The sequence below is a fragment of the Mus pahari genome, chromosome 13, assembly GCF_900095145.1.
Source record: "Mus pahari chromosome 13, PAHARI_EIJ_v1.1, whole genome shotgun sequence".
Lineage (NCBI taxonomy): Eukaryota > Metazoa > Chordata > Mammalia > Rodentia > Muridae > Mus > Mus pahari.
The window spans coordinates 63428539-63448043 of NC_034602.1; the positions used below are offsets into that span (position 1 = coordinate 63428539).

Below are 19505 nucleotides of genomic sequence, written 5' to 3' on the forward strand. Positions count from 1 at the left end.
TCCCTGCGCAATCAAGAATCAACATGTTCAAAGAGTTTTGGTCAGTCTTTGTTAGAGATATTGGCACAGCTGTTACTCTGTGTGGCTTTAAGATACATGGATTAGAGGAACCACAAGTCAGATAAAAAATACAGGTCCCCATTTAAGCTGCAGCCACTGCTTTTACAACAATGGCACAAATGTCAGGGCTGGCTCTCCGGTCCATAAGACATTTATTAAATGGACAAATGAAGAGAAGCTGGGGCCAACAGAGATGAAAGTGAAGGGGGGGGGGAAGCAAAAACAAAAAACCATAGTAAATTCTTACAATTTCAGGTTGTCACAGCATCTTCTCTAAATGTGAGCTTAACTGGACTCAACCTAGCCGAGTGTCTCAGAGACCTCTGATGATGTCTAGCTCTACAAACTCCCTTTTATCACAGATACAGATATTACCCGGTGTTAGCTCCGCCCCGTGAGTCCACGTGAGACCAGCTAGATACCTGTGCCCAGACGCAGCATGCAGACGTGCCACGGTGACCTTCTAAGGAATAAATTAGATCCACTACGTGTCCCTCTTGGCCATTTAAGGTCTATTGTTAGACTACAGTTAGAGATCCCAGGAAGGGAAATTCAAATGGAATTGTGAAAGGAGAGCGAGCTGATCAGGGGACAGACACTGTATCCATGAGGCTGTCATAGGACCACAGGAGGAACTTTAATGCACGAGTGGTTGTGGTGAGCAGGAGGAAATGTCTCGGAGGAGGAAGTCACACACACAGAAACCTTCACATTTGAAAACTCTCAGAACACTACATTACAGCAGTATGCAATGACCATGAAGTACAAAAGCCCAGAGAACAAAATATCCACGGGATGTTCTAAGTAGATAGAGAGAAAAGATGTTGGGTGAAAAACAGCAAGTGTGGGGGAGGGGGGGAGGGGAGGGGGAGGAGAAGCGGGAGGAGGGGGGAGGGAAGGGGGAGGGGGAGCAGGAGGGGGAGGGAGAGACGCTGTCTCTAAAAGACTTGCCCATACTCTACACCCTAGGCACTCTCTGGTTCCTACAACAGCTCTCAGATTTACAGGATTCTTGGCTTTCTTTTTTTTTTAACTTTTTTTTTTTTTTTTTTTTTTTAAAGCAGGACTCCGTAAGTAGGGTCATTTATTAAACTTGAAGAAGTCAACTGTACAATACATAGCTGTGCTAAGTGGAAACTCTTCATGTGACAAATCAAAGTCAGGCTCATTATGAGACTTACATTATCTACACTAGTCCAGCACCACATAAAATAACAACAACAACAAAAAAAAAAAACCCAAAAAAACTGGGCATGGAGGAGGAATCTCTGTATTGAAAACTATAGCAAATGGCCACATGTAAGAAGTCCAGGGGGAAAGTGTATGGAAGCAAGTAACCTGTGTGGACCCTTCTGGGAAAACAGAAACAGCCGTGGAGGCACGGAACGGAGGCATGTATTTACTACGTACGTAATCATGTCTTCAGGCTCTTTGTTGGACATCTGCACACTGGTCATACACATTGGTCTCCCAACCTCTTTGTCCAAATGTCGGAGAATGCTGTCTAATGCTTTTCTTACTTGAGGATAGTAAACTGACATTCCTAAGAGAGAAAGCACACCATCACAATAATGCCAGAAACCTCCTGGAGGACTGCTTTCTGTAGTAACAACCTATCAGCCTCTCAAGGAAGAAACCCTGCTGCGATCACATTAGAAGATGCTCCAACTGTAACATGCTTTGGGCTACTGCATACAATTTACGCAGAAACGTTAAAGGCCAGAACATACACAACAGTATCCTATGAGAAAACACATTTAATGGGAAGACTCTTGACAGGAATACTAGAAACATCAAAATATGATCACTAGATCACTGTAGGACTGGGGCATCCACACTTGGCAATGGGTACACTTTAGATTTGACTGCGGATTTGCACAGAACAGTACTACAATTGAAATGTACTCATTCCAGTGATCACTAACCTATGACTTTGGCCTCTTCGTCCGTCAAGGTTTTATTGAGGAAAATCTTCTTCACACGAAGAGTGTTTCCTGAGGGAAGAATGACTCCTGTGGTGGGCATGGGAGGGTCTCCATCCTTCTGCTGCAGGCTGTCCGCGATGACGAGGAAGACTCGGAGGCCGATGTTCATCCTCTTCAGAGAAAACAGACCCAAGAGGAAGAGGTCAGGGCCATGCATTGTCTAGGCTAAGGGGGTTGGGAGAAAGAAGGACAGAAGGGATCTAATCTTTCTGCCTGACACTGTGAACCAGCCCAGGTAGCAGAATTTCAAATTCCCAGATGGGGCTCATTGTCCTGAGTCAACTATCTCCCCTTGTCTCTCAGTCTCATTTGAGACCTCTCTGTGCTTTCTCAACTGCCCTGACTCTTTCAGTCCTCCTCCCCTCGCTTAAGACCACTTTTCTCCTTTACAGGGAAAAACTATTATCATCTCAAACCTTCAAGGAACCACACCAGACTACTGACAGTCACACATGCTGTTTGTCCCCTGTGGACTTCTCACAGTGCAGGGGGTGATGGCCTCCTAGACTTGTTGGAATTTCCATGAATGTGGTGGTCTGAACAAGAATGGCTCCCAGAGGCTCTTACTAGGGAGTGGTACTATTCGAAAAGGTTAGAAGTGATTAAGAAGTGTGGCCTTGGGGTGGGCTTTGAGGTTTCAAAAGCCTATGACAAACCCAGAGTGTCTCTGTCTGTCCGTCCGTCCGTCCGTCCGTCCGTCCGTCCGTCCCTCCCTCCCTCCTCTCTCTCTGCCCAGTGATCAGGATTTGGCTCTCATGCTCCCTGTCATGAAGATAATGGATTACATTTCTGAAGCGGTAAGCAAGCCCCCAGTTAAAGGCTTTGCCTTGTAATAGTTGCCTTCTGTGTCTTCACAGAAATAGAAGAGTGACTAAGACGCTGGGCTCTTGCACTCTCAGATCATCAGAGCACCCACCCCTTCTCTTTCCTTTATCCTTAGCACTTCTCTCCCAACTGAACACATATCCATGTTCCTTAGCTCTCTCAACTATCCGAATGGAATAAATTTCCCCCAAGTGTATTCTCCCTCACCAGGGGCCATACTGTATCTTCTTCGCTTTCCATAGCTCAGGCAGTGTCAAGTACTCTCTTTTCCCAAATACTGCCTATTCTTGCCACTTTCGTGTTCCTCCTGGTTGTGTCACCTCTACGCACACTCCAGGCTCCTCCTGTGATTTGTATTTTCTCCACAGAAACTACACAGCTTAACGTGGCATCAATCACTGTCCATTCCAGTCTGCCAAAAAAAACCCTGTATCTGGTCACTCTGAATGCACTCCTTATGACCTACCCGCCATCTCAGATGTCCCAAAATGCCATGAGTTAGACACGCACACTCTTTCTCCTGACTGCTTCTCCATGTCTCTTTGCTCAGTAAATGTCCTGCTTTCCTCTGTCTGCATCCTACTGCCTCAGCCCACACGTCCCTCTCTGTGACCTGCACCGAAGATTATAAGGCCAGGCATCCCATTGGTTGGCAACGCAGAACACTGGACACAAGTGTGCAAGTGTCCACTCCTGTTCACTATGTAAATATGGTCAAGCTTTAAAGTGTTACTCATTTTTAGATATGACAAAGTGTTCCCTAAACTCACACATCAGAGGGTCAGAGCCCCTATCATAGATGCGCAGAAAACCTGAAGGGGGGAGAAAATTCATCGTGTGCTGGAATTAACTGGCATTTCCTCAGTGGATCACTTACCATAAGCATCTGAGCAAATGGGTTAATGGATTCCTTTATCCAGCTTTCATTAAACTGGTTTTCAAACTTGCTGCCCAACCCCCACAAACAGATTGACTGAAGCGTCACATAAAACCCCAGAAGGACCAACACGTCTACTTCCAATTTGAAAGCTTCATTATTGCTATAATGCAACTTTTTAAATTTTACCTCTGGATTAATGGTGAAAGTTTTAGTAGACTTTCCAACACTGAGAAGATCAAATATTATTTCTTTCATTGCAAAATCCAAACGTTCCTAAGGAAAGAAATTAATTAGTTAATAAATCACTGTACCTTCCTAGAATATAAAGCTAGCTGAGAAATACCATATATTGGAAACAATATAGATTTTGCCCTTAGGAAGTTTATAAACATAAATGAACACAAGAAAAATATATATGAGTTAATTAAACATATGCTTAAAACATGTCATCTAGTATCAATGATATGAGTTCCCAAGGAGAAGGGTAAATTTTAAATATTCATCCACCACAAATGCTAAGCACAAAAAGAACAGTGAGGATGGGAAGAACGGGGCCCCAGCGAAGGGATCTCAATGGAATAAAAGGCTAAGGGAGACACATCGGTGCCTGAGGTACAGGGCTAGCGGATTACCACAGTGAAGCGACTGCCAGAAGGCACAGGCACAATTCTAGAAAATAGAAAGGTGAACAGTGTAACCCAACAGCACTGCTTCCCTAACACAGTGAGACCTAACACAGTGTGACCTAGCAGCACTGCTTCCCTAACACAGTGAGACCTAACACAGTGCGACCTAACACAGTGTGACCTAGAGGCACTGCTTCCCTAACACAGTGCGACCTAGCAGCACTGCTTTCAGAGCACAGGACCAAAACTCAACTCACTTAGTTAATCTTTTTCATCATTACACTCAGTAATTATCATTTCTTCTAGGCTCCCATCAGAGATGTTCACCCACTTTAGTTAAATGTTCCCTTTTTTATTTCCATTGTAAAAGGATAATTTGACCATGGATCAACTAAACTGTCTAGCTTCGGTTCAAAAGGAATAGAAAGAATCTCCTGGAACCAGCATTTCCCTGAGGAGAGGAGGGAATGCCTACTTATTTCACAGGACTGATGCTCCACAGGGAAATGTGACTGAGACCCCGGCAGTGGCTCACACAGAATCCATCTAATACCCTTGTAGTAAACTTTCTGTTCTGCAGAGGCTAGAAACTCCTCAAGGGATGGAAGCCTTAAGAAGCAGTGGACATGGTAGAAAGGGGGTGGAGAGGAGGAGGTCGCCACCTCTGACACGGGGGAACCATAGCAGAAGCAGTACGGCCCTCAAGCATCCTCATGGAGGAGGGCTCTTATTCCACAGCTCCCGATCTCTTTGATTTAGCCACAGTAGATTCTAGCATCTGAGCTCTCGAATCCAGACTGTGGGCTGTGGAGAAGGCTCGGGGCTTGTTGCACAAGCATGAGTTAAGATTCTCAGGACCGTATACAAATTGCTGTGTAGTTTGCATACTCCCATAACCCCAGTGCCGTAAAACGAAGGGCTCCACAGGCTCACTGGCCAGCCACTGTAGCCAATCAGATGGCTTCAGGATCAAGAGGGCCTCCCTGCCTCAAAAACTAAGGCAGAAAGAGCCAGTGAGAGGGCTTTGTTGGTGAAGATGCTGTGCTGAGCAGTTTTGAGTCAACTTGACACATGTTGGAGTCATTTTAGAAGAGGGAACCTTAGTTGAGAGCTCCCTCAGACCAGTCTGTAGGCAAGCCTGTGGTGCATTCTCTTGACTGATGACAGATGTGCAAGCACCCAACTCACTGTGAGCGGTACCACCTCTGGGCTGGTATTCGGTACCACCTCTGGGCTGGTATTCCCCGGTGCTGTAAGAAAGCAGGCTTAGCAAGCCAGTCTTCTGCAGCAGTTTCTGTCTCCAGGTTGATAACCTGAGGTCCTGTGCCCTGACTTTCTTTGATAACAGATGGGGAACTGAACATTGTAGATTAGAATAAGCCCTTTCTTCCCCACAGTGATTTTGGTCAGTGGCATTTTAGCATAGCAATTGAAACTTACTAAGCAAAGTGCTTGTTCCCACAACAGTGTACACACACATACACACACACACACACACACACACACACCATGAAGTTTCAAAAACAAAAGTTGAGAGCAACATAGGACACCTGATGTTGATCTCTGGTTTTCATACACACACAAGTATACACAACACACACATAAACCAAGATTACCGAGGTATTTTTATTAGAACTATGACATAGTTCCTCAACTCACCCTTGATTAAATGTGTGTCCACCTATGAGGTTCCTTCCATCTTTTCACACACACACACACACACACACACACACACGGTCATTAACATCCTATAATTTTAAAAACATTCTAAGCATACTTTTTCACTCTTGAATAGTATTAATCCTTTGAAAGCACACCTCTGAAAACCCCAATTATTACAAATGGCTGTTGCTGGCAGCCAGGACGAGGGGGCCAGGGAGGAGGACCCACCTGAGCAATGAACTGGATGATCTTCACAAATATGTTGAGAGGGGTGTCACGGGGGACCACACTGCGGGAGCCCTTTGGGAAAAGAGCTGACACTATACTCATCAGGCGACTGTGGACAGAAGAGACAATGACCATGAGACCGGAAGGACAAGGTCACCCTCCTGCTCCTGATGTCAGGAGAGTGCAGCTCCCTCTCTGCAAAGCTTTGGTAACTGCCACCCAGATGACTGTCACAGGCTTTTCCTCATTTCTTTTTGGAACTGAGGCTAGAGCTCAGGGCCCTGCCCATGCTAAGCACACACTTCATCCCGGAGCCAGATGCTACCAGCCAACATTCCATTTCAAATGTACGTGAAGACATGGCACTTTGAGCCAGCACTCACCTTTGCGTTACAGTGTTGCTCTCACATTTTATCCTAATTACATAAACCCACAACAGTCTATACAAAGACTCCAGTGCAACTCGAGACATTTTAGGGTCTTTATTCTGTGCAGAAACAAAAGAGAACAAGAATAAATATATTAAAAACACTGGTAAACATTTCAGACCAAACACATTCTCTCATGACAACTAACCCCCACCCCACCCCATCCCTGTTCTGTTCAGTCTAAGAAGTTTAAATAAGTGGCCTGTATTTAGTTTTACTAAGTATAGATGGCTCAGAAGTGGCCATTGATAAAACAGGCAACCTTTAGGCTCTAAAGTAAGAGAGAATATTAGGCCATTACTTAAATTACTTTATGATTGACAGTGAGAAAACTCTTTGATTCAGCCTGTTGTGTTGGTGAACATTCCTGTCACTCTAGCTGTTGTCAACACTGCCAACATTTCAGAGAATTTCAGAATGATATACACACAGCATCGAACTACCTGATAAGTGGTTTATACCACAATACTGACACAATGGATGGGCTACTCCCTTTGAATTCATTTGCGGCCCAAAGGCAGATCAAGTTTGAAATACCAAATCGTGTTAGCCCCATGAATCTGTGAAATACTACCAGACATCAGTGAGCATGTTTCTGTGAGAGAAGAGACCTTGGGATTCTGATTATGAAATCAGAAACCCAGGACCAAACCCAAGCCCTGGATGTTCTTTCATCACTTCCTGGGTTCTGTGATGGCCTGTCTTTATCAGAAGGCCAGAGGGTACCTACCTCACAGGTCAAAAGGTCACAGCCTACAAGATACTGGGTGGCCACTCAGCGTTAAGTGGACTAGTCCCAACTTTTATGTAGAAGCGGAACATTACTTAAATTACTTTATGATTGACAGTGAGAAAACTCTTTGATTCAGCCTGTTGTGTTGGTGAACGTTCCTGTCACTCTAGCTGTTGTCGACACTGCAGTCATGCAGTGAGATAGTGTAAACTTTGAAAATTATATCAATCTGCTGTTTGACTGCTAAAAAAAAAAATCTGTATTTTAAGATATTCATTCTATAAGATTTCTATCTTGTTAAGCAATGACATATGGCAACTAACAAAGAATTCTTTAGGACAGGGTCTCACTACATAGCCCTGCCTGCCTGGCCTCAAACTAGCAATGTAGACCAGGCTAGCCTCAAACTCACAGAGATCTCCTTGCCTCTGTCTCCCAAGCACTGAGATTAAAAGGTGTAGGAAGCCAAGAATTCTGACAAAATGCTTCGTTTACGTTAGCAGTTCTATGTGGTTTTAAGGCTTAGAATGGCAGACATCTACTACAGATAGTTTAAAGCAAAAGGATGGAGGATGTTTGATAAACACTAGACGTCACACAGGGTTGTGCACATGTGTACATAACGACTGGGCAGAATTGAGACTGGAAAATCCAAACACTCTCAATAGCAATTCCTTGCTCCATGGCAAGATCCATGTCGATCCCAAACATCAACCCCACCACACCCCCACCCCACACCCCCGGGGTGGCCTTCTGTTTGCTACTAAAGCGATGAAAGTTACAAGTGATTCATGACATTATGATGTCAACAAGGAAGCAGAAAGATAGGGAGAGAAAGAGAGAGAGACAGCGCAGAGGACGTTTTTGGCCCTGAGAGCCCTCTGGAGGGCGTCGTGGTGATGGACTCAGGCCCACACACTTGTGGAAGCCCTCAGAAAGCAGAGCACTGCCTAAATCCTAACATCGTGCCCATGGTGGAGGGAGAAGAAAGAGGAGGGCAGGGGAGGGTGGATAGAAAGGAACTGACTAACTCACTCTGCTGTGTTAAGTTAGAACAATAGAAATATCCTACATTGACCTAGGCCTTAAACAAAGATGTGTAATTCTCTAGGTAAAATTCGTACAAATCAGAGTCACCCGATTGTTACATAAAAATCTAAGGATTTTAGTATTCTACAAAGTCCCAACACATCAGTTAGGTATGACCCCCTACAGCAACCACTTTGATGTGCACATTCCCTTTTTTCTAATATGAACCTAAAAAAAAAAAAAAAACAACAAAAAAAAAACTGCTTTGTAGAAAACCCAAACCAATAGGGACAAAGGTTCAAAAACTCACTCATCAAGACCATGTTGAAAACCCAAGCTATCAGCTCCTTAATGTCACTGGAACATTTTTTTTGTTGTTGTTGTTAACATCTTCCTTTAGAATAGTTGGATAGTGTAAATTAAACAAAGAAGTAAAACCATAAACACTGTGAACAGTCAGCCGCGGCCACTGTCACCCACATCTTGAAAGTCCATCTTCTTGGGGCTGCAGTAACAGACAACCTCCTGAAGGGGGCACCCTCTCTGGGCTAACTCTTCCACATAACAGTAAAAGCAAGTTGAGGTAAATACTTCAGACATGCAATGCAACAATGGGTAAAAGGGAGGAAAACAAAAACAAAAACAAAAAACAACAACAAAGAAAACAAATGTCGCTCTTAAAGAAAAGAAAGCAATACTTTCCTTGGTGACGCCAACACAACTCACCTGCAGGGTTTCTATTTGTTTTCTGATACTGTTGTTAGATGGTATCTGAATAAAGCAACGTGAGACAGCAAACATAAACATGAGATGCGGCACATGCGTGTTAGATGAAAATAAGCACAAAACACGGCAGCTCCTCACCAAGGCCTCTATTTAGAAGAAATCTGACATTTCCGAGGCAGTGGCCAGAAATGCTAAGGAAACAAAACAAAACAAAACAACAAAACAAAACAAAAACCAATCCCAAAATTTGGGGGTCCTGCAGCTTATGACACTCGAGCTAGGAGAGGTCTAACATATCTCATTACCTAATTTTCCTCTCAATATTACATTCAAATGAGGGAAACTACGGATAGATGATGGCGGGCCAGTCCCCGGGTTACTTTTCCATGGTCCCAACTCCATTCCTCTGACTCTTAGCAATTCTTCAGAAACTTTAAAATTGGTATTCGCAAACCAATTGAACCGAAACTGACTAATGATGAAGGAGTGGAAATTTACCATATTTCTGTTAAGAGTACAAAGATTTAAAAATTAACTGCTCAGTGTTCTCACATATGAGCAGAGAGCAATGAAGCCCATTTTATTATGACTGCCAAGTTAAAAACGTGGCATACTGACATTAAAAGCGTTCTGTGTGTGTGTGTGTGTCTGTGTGTGTGTCTGTCTGTATGTGTGTATGTGTCTGTGTGTGTGTGTGTGTGTGTGTGTGTGTGTGTGTCTGTGTGTGTATCTGTGTGTGTGTGTAGGCTTGAGGCTGACTTCTGGAGTCTCCCCCCACACTTTCCACATTACCCAGCTGTCAGGCAGTCTCTCTCAATTGGACTGAAGCTGCTATTCTAGTCTAGGTGGCCAGTCTGTCCTGCTGATCAATCCCAGCTCCACCTTCCAAGTGCTGGATTATAGGGAGGTGGCAATGCCCACACAGCATCTATATGGGTGCTGGAAATCCTAATTCTGGCCATCACTACCCTGAGCTGTCTCCTCAGCCTAGTAGGGTAATTTTTTTTTTTTAAAGCTGTATATATATGATAGTTGTTAAGTGCCTAGAAAATTCACTGTACTTATTCATATAACTCTGGAGCATACAATCTTAATATCCCGGAACTATAGCCAAGATGCTTCCTTAAAACCATGAAGCATTCCTTTCCGAACATTCTAGGAGAGTATGGCCGACCGGAAGGCACGGACGTCATAAAACGGGGTGACTGTGGATGACCTATGTCTAGCACTACTGGCTACTTACACGCAGAACATTTACCCTCTTTCTGCCTCAGCTACAGGGAAAATGTCAATATTCAACCCATCTAGCATCCAGTAGATATTGGAAAACTGAATCCCAGGAAGGGGTGGTGGCAATTACGTGAAAATGCTTTTAGGGGGATTTTAAAAAAAAAAAAATCAATACAATAGATTCACTTGAATCGAGTCATTGATTAGAAAAGGCCTTTCATTAAATTTTCCAACAAATAGGAGAAATAAAAATACAACTTGCTTTTACACGTAACTAGCACAACATTTCTTAGAATGTTTAAATCTCCTTTCATAACTAAGCACAACAGCCACATGATCGGAAGCTTAACAGGCAGGAGCCAAGTCGCACAATTTCTGCTGAATAGAGCCTTAATGTACGTTAAGGGTTAATGGGCCAAGGCAACTGTCAACCAAATACTCATGCTATGCTGGGGGGTCCTTATCTCCTTTGGCCTGGCAGGTTGATGCGGCCATTCACTCAAATGGACAGTATGCCAGAAATACTTAACAGGAGGTAAGGGCTCAAAGAGAACAGCATTTTAAATGGAAGCCTTAAGACAAAAAAATGGGGGGGGGGGGTTAAGGTACAGTGGAAGCATTGTAAGTATGTTAGGTGGAAACAAAGATATATAAAGGAACTCCAACAAAGCAACAGAAAGGTATGAACTGTCATGCCCAGGAACATTAAATGCACATCTTAAAAAACATTCCAGAAGAAAGAAAACGGACTCTGAGGAAGGCACACTCCCCTTAGCGCCTATATCCGTGTGACTCATCAGAATGAGGACAGAAACCGTTAGCATGCAAATGCCTGGTAGTGTTTCTTTCCTGGTTGTGAGACAAGAAAAGTTTAGCCAGCTTAATCTAGTCTTGGAGGTTTTCATAACCAGAGAGGGTATCTCAAGTCTTGTCTAAGAAGGGATAGTATAAATGAATGTACGTGTAAAAGGAAAATCAGACAAAAACCGCTTCTGGAAGACTTACAGCTTCCATATACCTTACTAGGAAGTCAGAGCAGGTTTGAAGATGATATATTAAATCATGAAGATATTAAAGATTATATCCAGAGGACCATTCCTGAAGGATAAACGAGTCCTGTGGTTCACAATACTCTGAGTCACACTGCCTGAGACCATCATTTAACCTGGCTGTGCCTTGGCTTCCCTACTGTCAAAACATCAGGCTTTCAGTCTCCAAGGTAACTCAGACAAAGAACAGGAAGGGAAATGTCAATCGATTACACTTCTCTGACTTGCAATCCAGTATCTGAAAGGACTCCTCTAACCCTGTATTCACAGGACATGCAGAAGAGGCATCGTGAACAAGTCCCACCCTTCGTGTTAGATGCTGATTGTGTTCGTAGCCAAAGAGGAAATGAGGCCCGGGTGAGCAGAGCATCCTGGGAAGAAAACAGTCTCTCTACAGTCTCTCATGCCTGTGTTGGTGACACTCAGAAAGGACAAGTGTGGTCGTGCCAGATGATGTTAGTAACAAGTACCCCTCTGATCACACGACAGCTTAAGGAGCTCACAAAGTGGGGGTCTGGTGTCCGGGGTTCAGATCTGGCTGCACACACTCACTGTGGAGCATCTAGTGACAATTTACTATCAAAGCTTTTGATATCACTCAGGCTTGAGCCAACATTACTGAACTTTCTTAAAACAACAAACAAAATACCTACATGAAGGGTTTTTTGAGACTAAGTAATAGCTTATTCATAATTTTGGATAATTGTATCTATAAGTAAATATCACTATATCTAAGATGATACGATGGCCCCTGAAACACATAATTATGCACTTAATACAAACTAAAATGTTCAAGTAAAGGTTTATTATTTCCAACACACGATTCCCTACATAAGTAAAGTCCACGAGAGACTATCACACACATGTTATTCAAATGTACCAAGAGTAATCAAAGCTGTGCTGTTTACTGTTCTGTGAACACATAGAGATATGAACACATCACAGATTCCACAGGTCAGAGATGTAACAGTGTCTTACCTTTAAATGTGACAAACAGTTTTGTAGGAAAATATGCCAGTTATTTAAAAAAAACTGTTTCTGACTGACACATAAAAGACAGGTAATTAGTGGGTACAAAGCCTGCGAGGGAGAGAAAACAGAGAGTTAACATTCTTCACAGCGAGGTGCAGGACTCCTGGACGTTGGCTTTATTTATGCTCTTAAAGAAAAAAAAGAATTCAAGACATTTTAATACAGTTTCCCCATTTTTAATCTGAATTGCTATTTCATAGGCTGCCAAGGAATGAGGGAAGACCTCATTCCCCCGAGACTCCCTTAAGCCAGCATCCCCCAAGCTGGGACAAGTTCTTCCTTTTCCCTGGACTTTCCCATCCAGTCCCCAGCACCGTGCTTCTGAACAGAGCAAGGGTCAGCCTGGCATTAGAATTCCAGCTGACTAGGGCCAAGCACATGACTACAGCGGCTTATTTTCCAAACATGTAAAGTGACCAGCGATGACCACAAATGTTCGACTGAGGTGTGTGCCAACTTCAAGGGTGCCAAAGAATGTGGAACATTTAGGGCCATGTCTGCCACAAGTAAGATTCATGATTATTTTCGCATTCAGTGTAGATGCTCAACATTTGGCCAATTCTCCACACTTTCCCTAACTGCAGGAAAATGGTGTGAAGCGGATGGGTTTACTGGGGAGACAAAAGGTGCCGTCAGCTTAAGATCGGAAAGGATGAAACGGCACAGGGAATGGATCTTAAAACATGATACTTTCAAATCCAATTTTATGGTACACAATATAAAGAGTTATGGTTTAATAGAAAACTATATTCAACATATAACAATATACAGTTTAAGACACCTGTCAAGACAGGTAAACACTGGGCAGGAAGTCTGAAGGACCCATTAAACACAGAGGCAGTGAAATAAGACTGGCCATCTGCTAGACTGTGCTCCTGTTACAACTCAGCAGGCAGGAGCCTCGTAGTTACTCAATAAACTGTCTCCCTCCCTTCCCCACTCTCTCCCATCTCACCCTCTCTCTCCCTCCCTCCTCTGCTTCTCTGTCTCCCTCCCTCCCCCTCCTTTTTGCTTTCCTCCCCCTCCCCATCTCTAACAGCCTGCTCCCCCCCCCCCCACTTAATAATAAAAAGTAGAAAATCTACAATGTGCAAAGTCTGCCCTGTCCTGGGTATTTTACAAGTTCACATTCCATACTTCTTCAATCTCTACAGGGTTCATAAATCAATTACTAAAAAACCCAACAGAGAGCCCGGCGTGGTGGTGCACGCCTTTAATCCCAGCACTTGGGAGGCAGAGGCAGGTGGATTTCTCAGTTCGAGGCCAGCCTGGTCTACAAAGTGAGTTCCAGGACAGCCAGGGCTACACAGAGAAACCCTGTCTCGAAAAAACAAAACAAAACAAAACAAAACAAAACAAAACAAAACAAAAAACCCAATAGAGAACACAAAACTTTGAAACACTTCGCAGTACCAGTGAATGCTTCTTTCTGGAACTGAGTTCAAATGTAGTCTGATACAGCATCTCCACAAAATTTTTCAAACAGGGGACATTGACTTCGTTTTTAACAGCCTAGGGAAAGAGTTAAAGATAAACAGAGATTAAAAAAAAATGGTCAGTGCCCATAAACCATAAGGGCATTATGAGACATGTCTGCCAAGTCTGGAGTAAGTTAATGATTCACTGAGATTTACATACAAGTCTTAGGTACCAAACGTTATAAAGTAAACCTGGTCCCTGGCCTGCCGGAACCAGCAGAGGATACAAGGGAGCAGATGGGAGGTGAGAATGCAGAGCAGGTGCACATGGACGAGCAGAGCTGGCTGTGCTCTGTGGAGAGGCCTTTTGAGGGACACTATGAGGAAGCGAGTGCTAAGCTGAACCCAGCTTGTTTATTGAACAAACCTCCTGCTTAACCCTTCCAGCCTCAGCTCCCACAGCTCTGCCCCTGGGAGATGGGACAAGCCATAGCATCTTCCCGGCTGCCTCTGCAACATCTCAGGGCGCCCATGCTGGATGTCGGAGATGCTCCTTCCACACATGGAGCATGTCTTTCTCCCTTAGTGTTTGCTCAGTTGTCACCATCTCTCTCAAGATGGAACTTACATAATCATAACTCTATTTAAAAGAGCTCAACTCCCCTACCCTCAGCCAATCCTTCCTTCTGTGTGCCCATGCAAGTACTTCGTGGTGCCTGCCGTGACATGACACCCTGCATATGCTGCATCCAAGTTTATTCTCTGTTTGCATGCCAGAAGTAAGCCTGAGAGTCATGCAGAGTACTTCCCAGCTTGCCGGGGTCTATTTTCTATGCACAACTGAGTCTCTGATACACAGAAGACAGTGCGTGACGAAGGAATAAAGACAGGCTAGCCAGGCAAAGAGGAGGAGGAGGGGGTCATTCAAGATATAAGACGTCCCAGGATAGCGGCAGCCCTTTCATAAGGGCACTGGGGTTATGGGTTAAAGCACGGCCCTACAAAACTCCTCTGTAGACTCTAGTTTATGGGACTAAATTACAAGGTTGAGAGATGACTGTCACTGGTAAACCTTTAATTCACAGCTGTTATTTGTACCCTTTCAAATTTAGTGGGAAGCTAAAAGGAAAGGCAGGTTTCAAGGCTGTGGCAACCACTGTCATTCATTTCCCAATATCTTAACTGCTTTTTGAAAAACAATCTTAGCTGGGCCGTGATGGCGCATGCCTTTAATCCCAGCACTTGGGAGGCAGAGGCAGGAGGATCTCTATGAGTTTGAGGCCAGCCTGGTCTACAGAGTGAGTTCCAGGACAGCCAGGGCTACACAGAGGAAACCCTGTCTCGAAAACCCAAATCAAATCAAACCAAACAAGCTATCTCCCGCCACCCCTCCTCTTCTAAGTGTGTTTCCAAAGCAGTGCATGAGCATGACAGGCAATTCATAAAAACGCACAGGCCACCCGGCCATGAGAGAAAGTGGCAGCCAGAGCGGTTTTGTTTCTCAACGTGAACATAAGCCCGTTTACAACAATTTTATGTAGAGCAAAATTTGGATAAAATACAATTAACTTTCATATCTGACCAAGACAAAAGGAGGCTAGATTTGCCCTATCGTCTACAATAACTGGAAAAATAATCAAAATCTTATAAAGGATGCACAAAGCTATCTATACCCATCAACATAACAAACTGACCTGAGGAGTGGGAAGCACAGGGGGTGAGGCCAGCGGGGGCTCACGACATCGTAAGAGCTTTCAGGGAAGAAAGGGCAGCATGCCTTTTATGTGACTCATGGTAGGAAGATATAGGTACATACTTACAGCAGCTACGGGGATAAGAATCTCCACGAATAAACCAGCAAGCGCATGCTTTATATCCTTATCTTTTACTTCTAAGAAATACTGAGCGCATTCCTTGAAGGGAAAAGAGGGATGTTTAGATGGACTAGCGGTTGAAGAATTCGTAATAATCGCATTTTCAAGAACACTTGCTTATTTTATCACAAAGCTAAGGGCAAGATGGCCTGCAGTGAGAACAAAGTCACACTATAGCAAGGATATTTAGCGCACGGGAAAAAAAAAAATCAGTAAGAATGGCCTTAAAAGGAACGAGAACAGATAGTTCTGGGCTCACTGTAACTGCCCACCCTGAGGATGACTATCACCTGCATGAACTGAAAGGATGCTTCAAAATCTTCCACGGGATACATCTTCACTCGGAAGAACTTCATCCCCATGATCAGGCTGATAACGCTCTGCACCACGTGTGGGCTCTGCTCCTTCTGCCGCAGCTCTTTCAGCTCCGTCACAAACTTCTTCCTCACAGCCTGGAACCTGTAACAGACACGGAGGCATCACGGACTTGGGTCACACACCCCCCAACTACACCCACATGATCTTTAAGGTGAGATCAAAGCATCTATATCTGAAAGGACGCATACACCTCCTTTCTCTGCCCTAATCTAAACGACCAGAGAAACTCTCTCAGGAGAACGGGACTATGCTAACGTGCTCTGGGTTTATTTCAAAGTCAAGTGGCTCTGAAAGAAGAAATCATAGAGGATATTTCCTTACGTCATTGCTGTTTATTATGAACAATAAAACAACACCAAATCATGACCTCACAAATCATCATCACACAAATAAGATTGTCTCCAAAATGTAAAGCCCTTTTCTAAGTTTCCTATGACAGTCACATAGGGGAATAGATCGGGGACTACAAATTAATTCAAAGAGACCAATCAATTGTAGGGTATTGATTGTAACTGAAAATTAGTGTCATGTGCAGAGACACAGAAGAAAGGATCTGTTCTCCCTGTGTCACTGGGATCATTAGATCAGGTTTGCAAAATATGAGCACAACCCTGCGTTCAAATCCACAACCTGTTTGACTAGCATTTCTTTGGTATCTAAAGCCAAGCCCTCTGGTACATGGATAGAATCAGAGGCTGGGACAGGAGCTTGGATGAGAATCTAAGGCCAATATAGGCTGTGCAGCAAGTTATAGGCTACAACAGTGAGACCCTGTCTCAAAAACAAAACTAAACAAAAACCAACAGCCGAAAAATCCATAGGAACAATTGATCAGCAATTGAATTTAAATCACTACAACCAGAGAAATTGTTCTACACCAGATTCAGCCTTGGTTGGCAGGCCTCCCTCCCCGGGCCTCTTCCTCCCCATCAGTGGGAATACCCTGAGTGTGATTCTGCTGTGGTGTGAACCCCTTCACACTTCTCCATGCTCCGTATGTGCATGAGAACCCTGGAGTGCGGCTCCACAGTGCTGAATTTCTTCCTCTCACAACTCAGTGAGGTTGCTACCCCACCCTAAATTCTCCAGCCACTTAGGCTCTGTCATCCCTGACACCGAGTTACCCGGGCCAGTAACTGAGCGTTTTCCTGCATCTAGCTTCCTATTGTATTATTTAGAATTTCTGTCTCATGTCTCTAAGACTGAGACACATTTTTATTTTTATAAACCCCAGGAATTATGATGTAAAGGCAAATCAATCATTCCTTATGCCTATAATTTTGTGTCCCTTCACCTGAGTTGAGGAGCCACTGTGGGCTAAGTGGAACACGACATTAAGGTTCTATTCGGGGGGGGGGGGCGCTTGGGCTTGACCACTTAAAATACTTTAAACTATGTTCGCAGTCTTATGGCATGACCTATACAAAGGTTCTCTATAAAAATTAAACTGTACTAAATAATATGTATTATACTGATGACAATTAAGCTTGCCTTCTTAAGAATTTACAGTGGTTGCTATGTGGTGATGCAGGGCCAAAGACTCTTAAAAACCCATCCAATTAAACACATAAACGGATACCATTCTCCCAACACATTCCCCGGGAGCAACAAAAGCTAAGTCAGACACTTCCAGTTGGGGAGCAGGCACAGACCCTGAAGTCCTAACTGTCCACCGGAGACAGTTCAGCACTGCCCCGTGAGTGTCCCTTCTAAAGCAGGCGTCCGCACTGGAGTGATCCAGCGTCTCCTATCCTTCCTTCCCTGGTATCTTTCCTAGCTACTGAAAACTATTTTGTATTAAAACAAGATGATTAGAATTCACTTCAGTGCAGCCTAAGAAATAAAAGCACTCAACTAGAAAGCAATAAAGTTAATTAGCTTTGCTCAAAGCTCTAAATGAACAGTTTAAAAAAAAAATGAAAGAAAGAAAGAATGAAAGAAAGAAAAGAAAACATTTTTTCATAGAATTCCTAAATTGGGATTGAAATAATGTTGGGAAAACTTCTGGAAAACTTTTGACTTGATTCGGATGTATACAAAGGCCAGATATGAATAAATGCAGGCTGCATAGTTCAGGAACGGGCGTTGCTCGGGAGACGACAACAAGCAAGGCTGCCACTCAGGCTCATCAGTGTGGCGACATCGGGAACAAATTCCCCCCAGAGCACAGACGACAGTTTCTGCTGCTTACTTTGACTGGGCAAGCACACCAATCACCTCTGCGTATAAATCCGCAATGATGTGCACATTCCCCGTGTTGGTCCCTGAATATCTGAAACAACAGAACGGACATGGTGTTTTAGTACGCGTTTTCCTTATCAGAAAGCTGGGTGTGGTGGCTCGAACCTGTTACCCTAGGCCCTGGGGAGCTGAGGCAGGGGAATCACAAGCAGTGTGAGGCTATCACAAACAACAATAACATAGTTGAGGTCCAGGCCGTCCTGCGCTAGACAGTGAAAACCTATCTCCAAAGGAAAGTAAAGAGAAAAACAAACACAAACAAACAAAACAAAACCAGAAAGAAGAATAAAAAGAAGGAAATCAACAATAAAATTCCTTACCAGAGTTTTACAACATCTTGGCTGAACACTTACTTGTAGGATAAGGACTCCACGGATTTCCTTCTGTATACATTTTAACTGGCCATGAAATTTAACCTCCTTGTTCTTATAAATCCAATCCACAGTACTATGAATTATTTTTTTCTTACAGAATTTTTCCCATACTCGGGAAAGACTAAAAACAACTGGGAGATGATTGCTTTGAACGCATTATAAGATTCAGACTTGGGGAGCCAGGCATGGTAATGCAAGCTTGCTATTCCAGCCTTGGGGAGGCCAAGGCAAAAGGATGGAGGGTTCAAGCCCAGTGTAGTCTACACGGCAACCTTAAGAAAAGCAAGCAGAGGAGGGGTGGGAGAACTTCCATCATTAAATAACCTGAATCTGAACTGTGGAAAAGCCACGGCCTGGCGCGAGTTACACTTACCCTTCTTTGTGTTTAAAGTGCTTAAAAGCTAGGTTTAGAACCTCGTGAATTAAGGGGTCGGGCACGGGGTGGACAGGAATCTAGAAGTGAAAGAAAAAAAAACATCGTGTCAGAAAGGCTTAAGTAGCATGGTAGACTTTCATGAAGAGTCTTATCACTTCAACGCTGTCAATAATCTATTCATTTTAGAATTCGAGGAAAATGCACACGCTACTACTTTACACTTGTTTGGGGGAGGGGGGCAATTAAGTCCGCCAAGAGCAACTTGGAAAGGGTAATGTTAGTAATGAGACTTCCTATGCCCGGCTGGTGGGGCTGGTGGGGCTGGTGGCACTTTCCACGCCGCACATACGC

At 43.8% G+C, this 19505-nt stretch overlaps 1 protein-coding gene across 7 annotated transcripts in view; it reads right to left on the reverse strand.

The window, feature by feature from the left end:
• Fryl (FRY like transcription coactivator) overlaps positions 1-19505 on the reverse strand; it is a 227381-nt gene that overhangs the window by 78706 nt on the left and 129170 nt on the right. For 5 of the 7 annotated variants that reach the window (XM_029545525.1, XM_029545526.1, XM_029545522.1 and 2 more), the window contains 11 exons: positions 19152-19231; positions 18355-18435; positions 16076-16244; positions 15732-15824; positions 13907-14005; positions 12440-12541; positions 6650-6753; positions 6267-6375; positions 3937-4023; positions 1986-2157; positions 1471-1603 (listed from right to left, as the gene is read on the reverse strand). In XM_029545525.1, coding sequence (XP_029401385.1) covers positions 1471-1603; positions 1986-2157; positions 3937-4023; positions 6267-6375; positions 6650-6753; positions 12440-12541; positions 13907-14005; positions 15732-15824; positions 16076-16244; positions 18355-18435; positions 19152-19231 — 1229 coding nt within the window. Of the gene's footprint in view, positions 1-1470; positions 1604-1985; positions 2158-3936; positions 4024-6266; positions 6376-6649; positions 6754-9182; positions 9228-12439; positions 12542-13906; positions 14006-15731; positions 15825-16075; positions 16245-18354; positions 18436-19151; positions 19232-19505 lie in introns of all 7 variants that reach the window. The other 2 variants (XM_029545524.1, XM_029545520.1) reach the window with 1 other exon arrangement.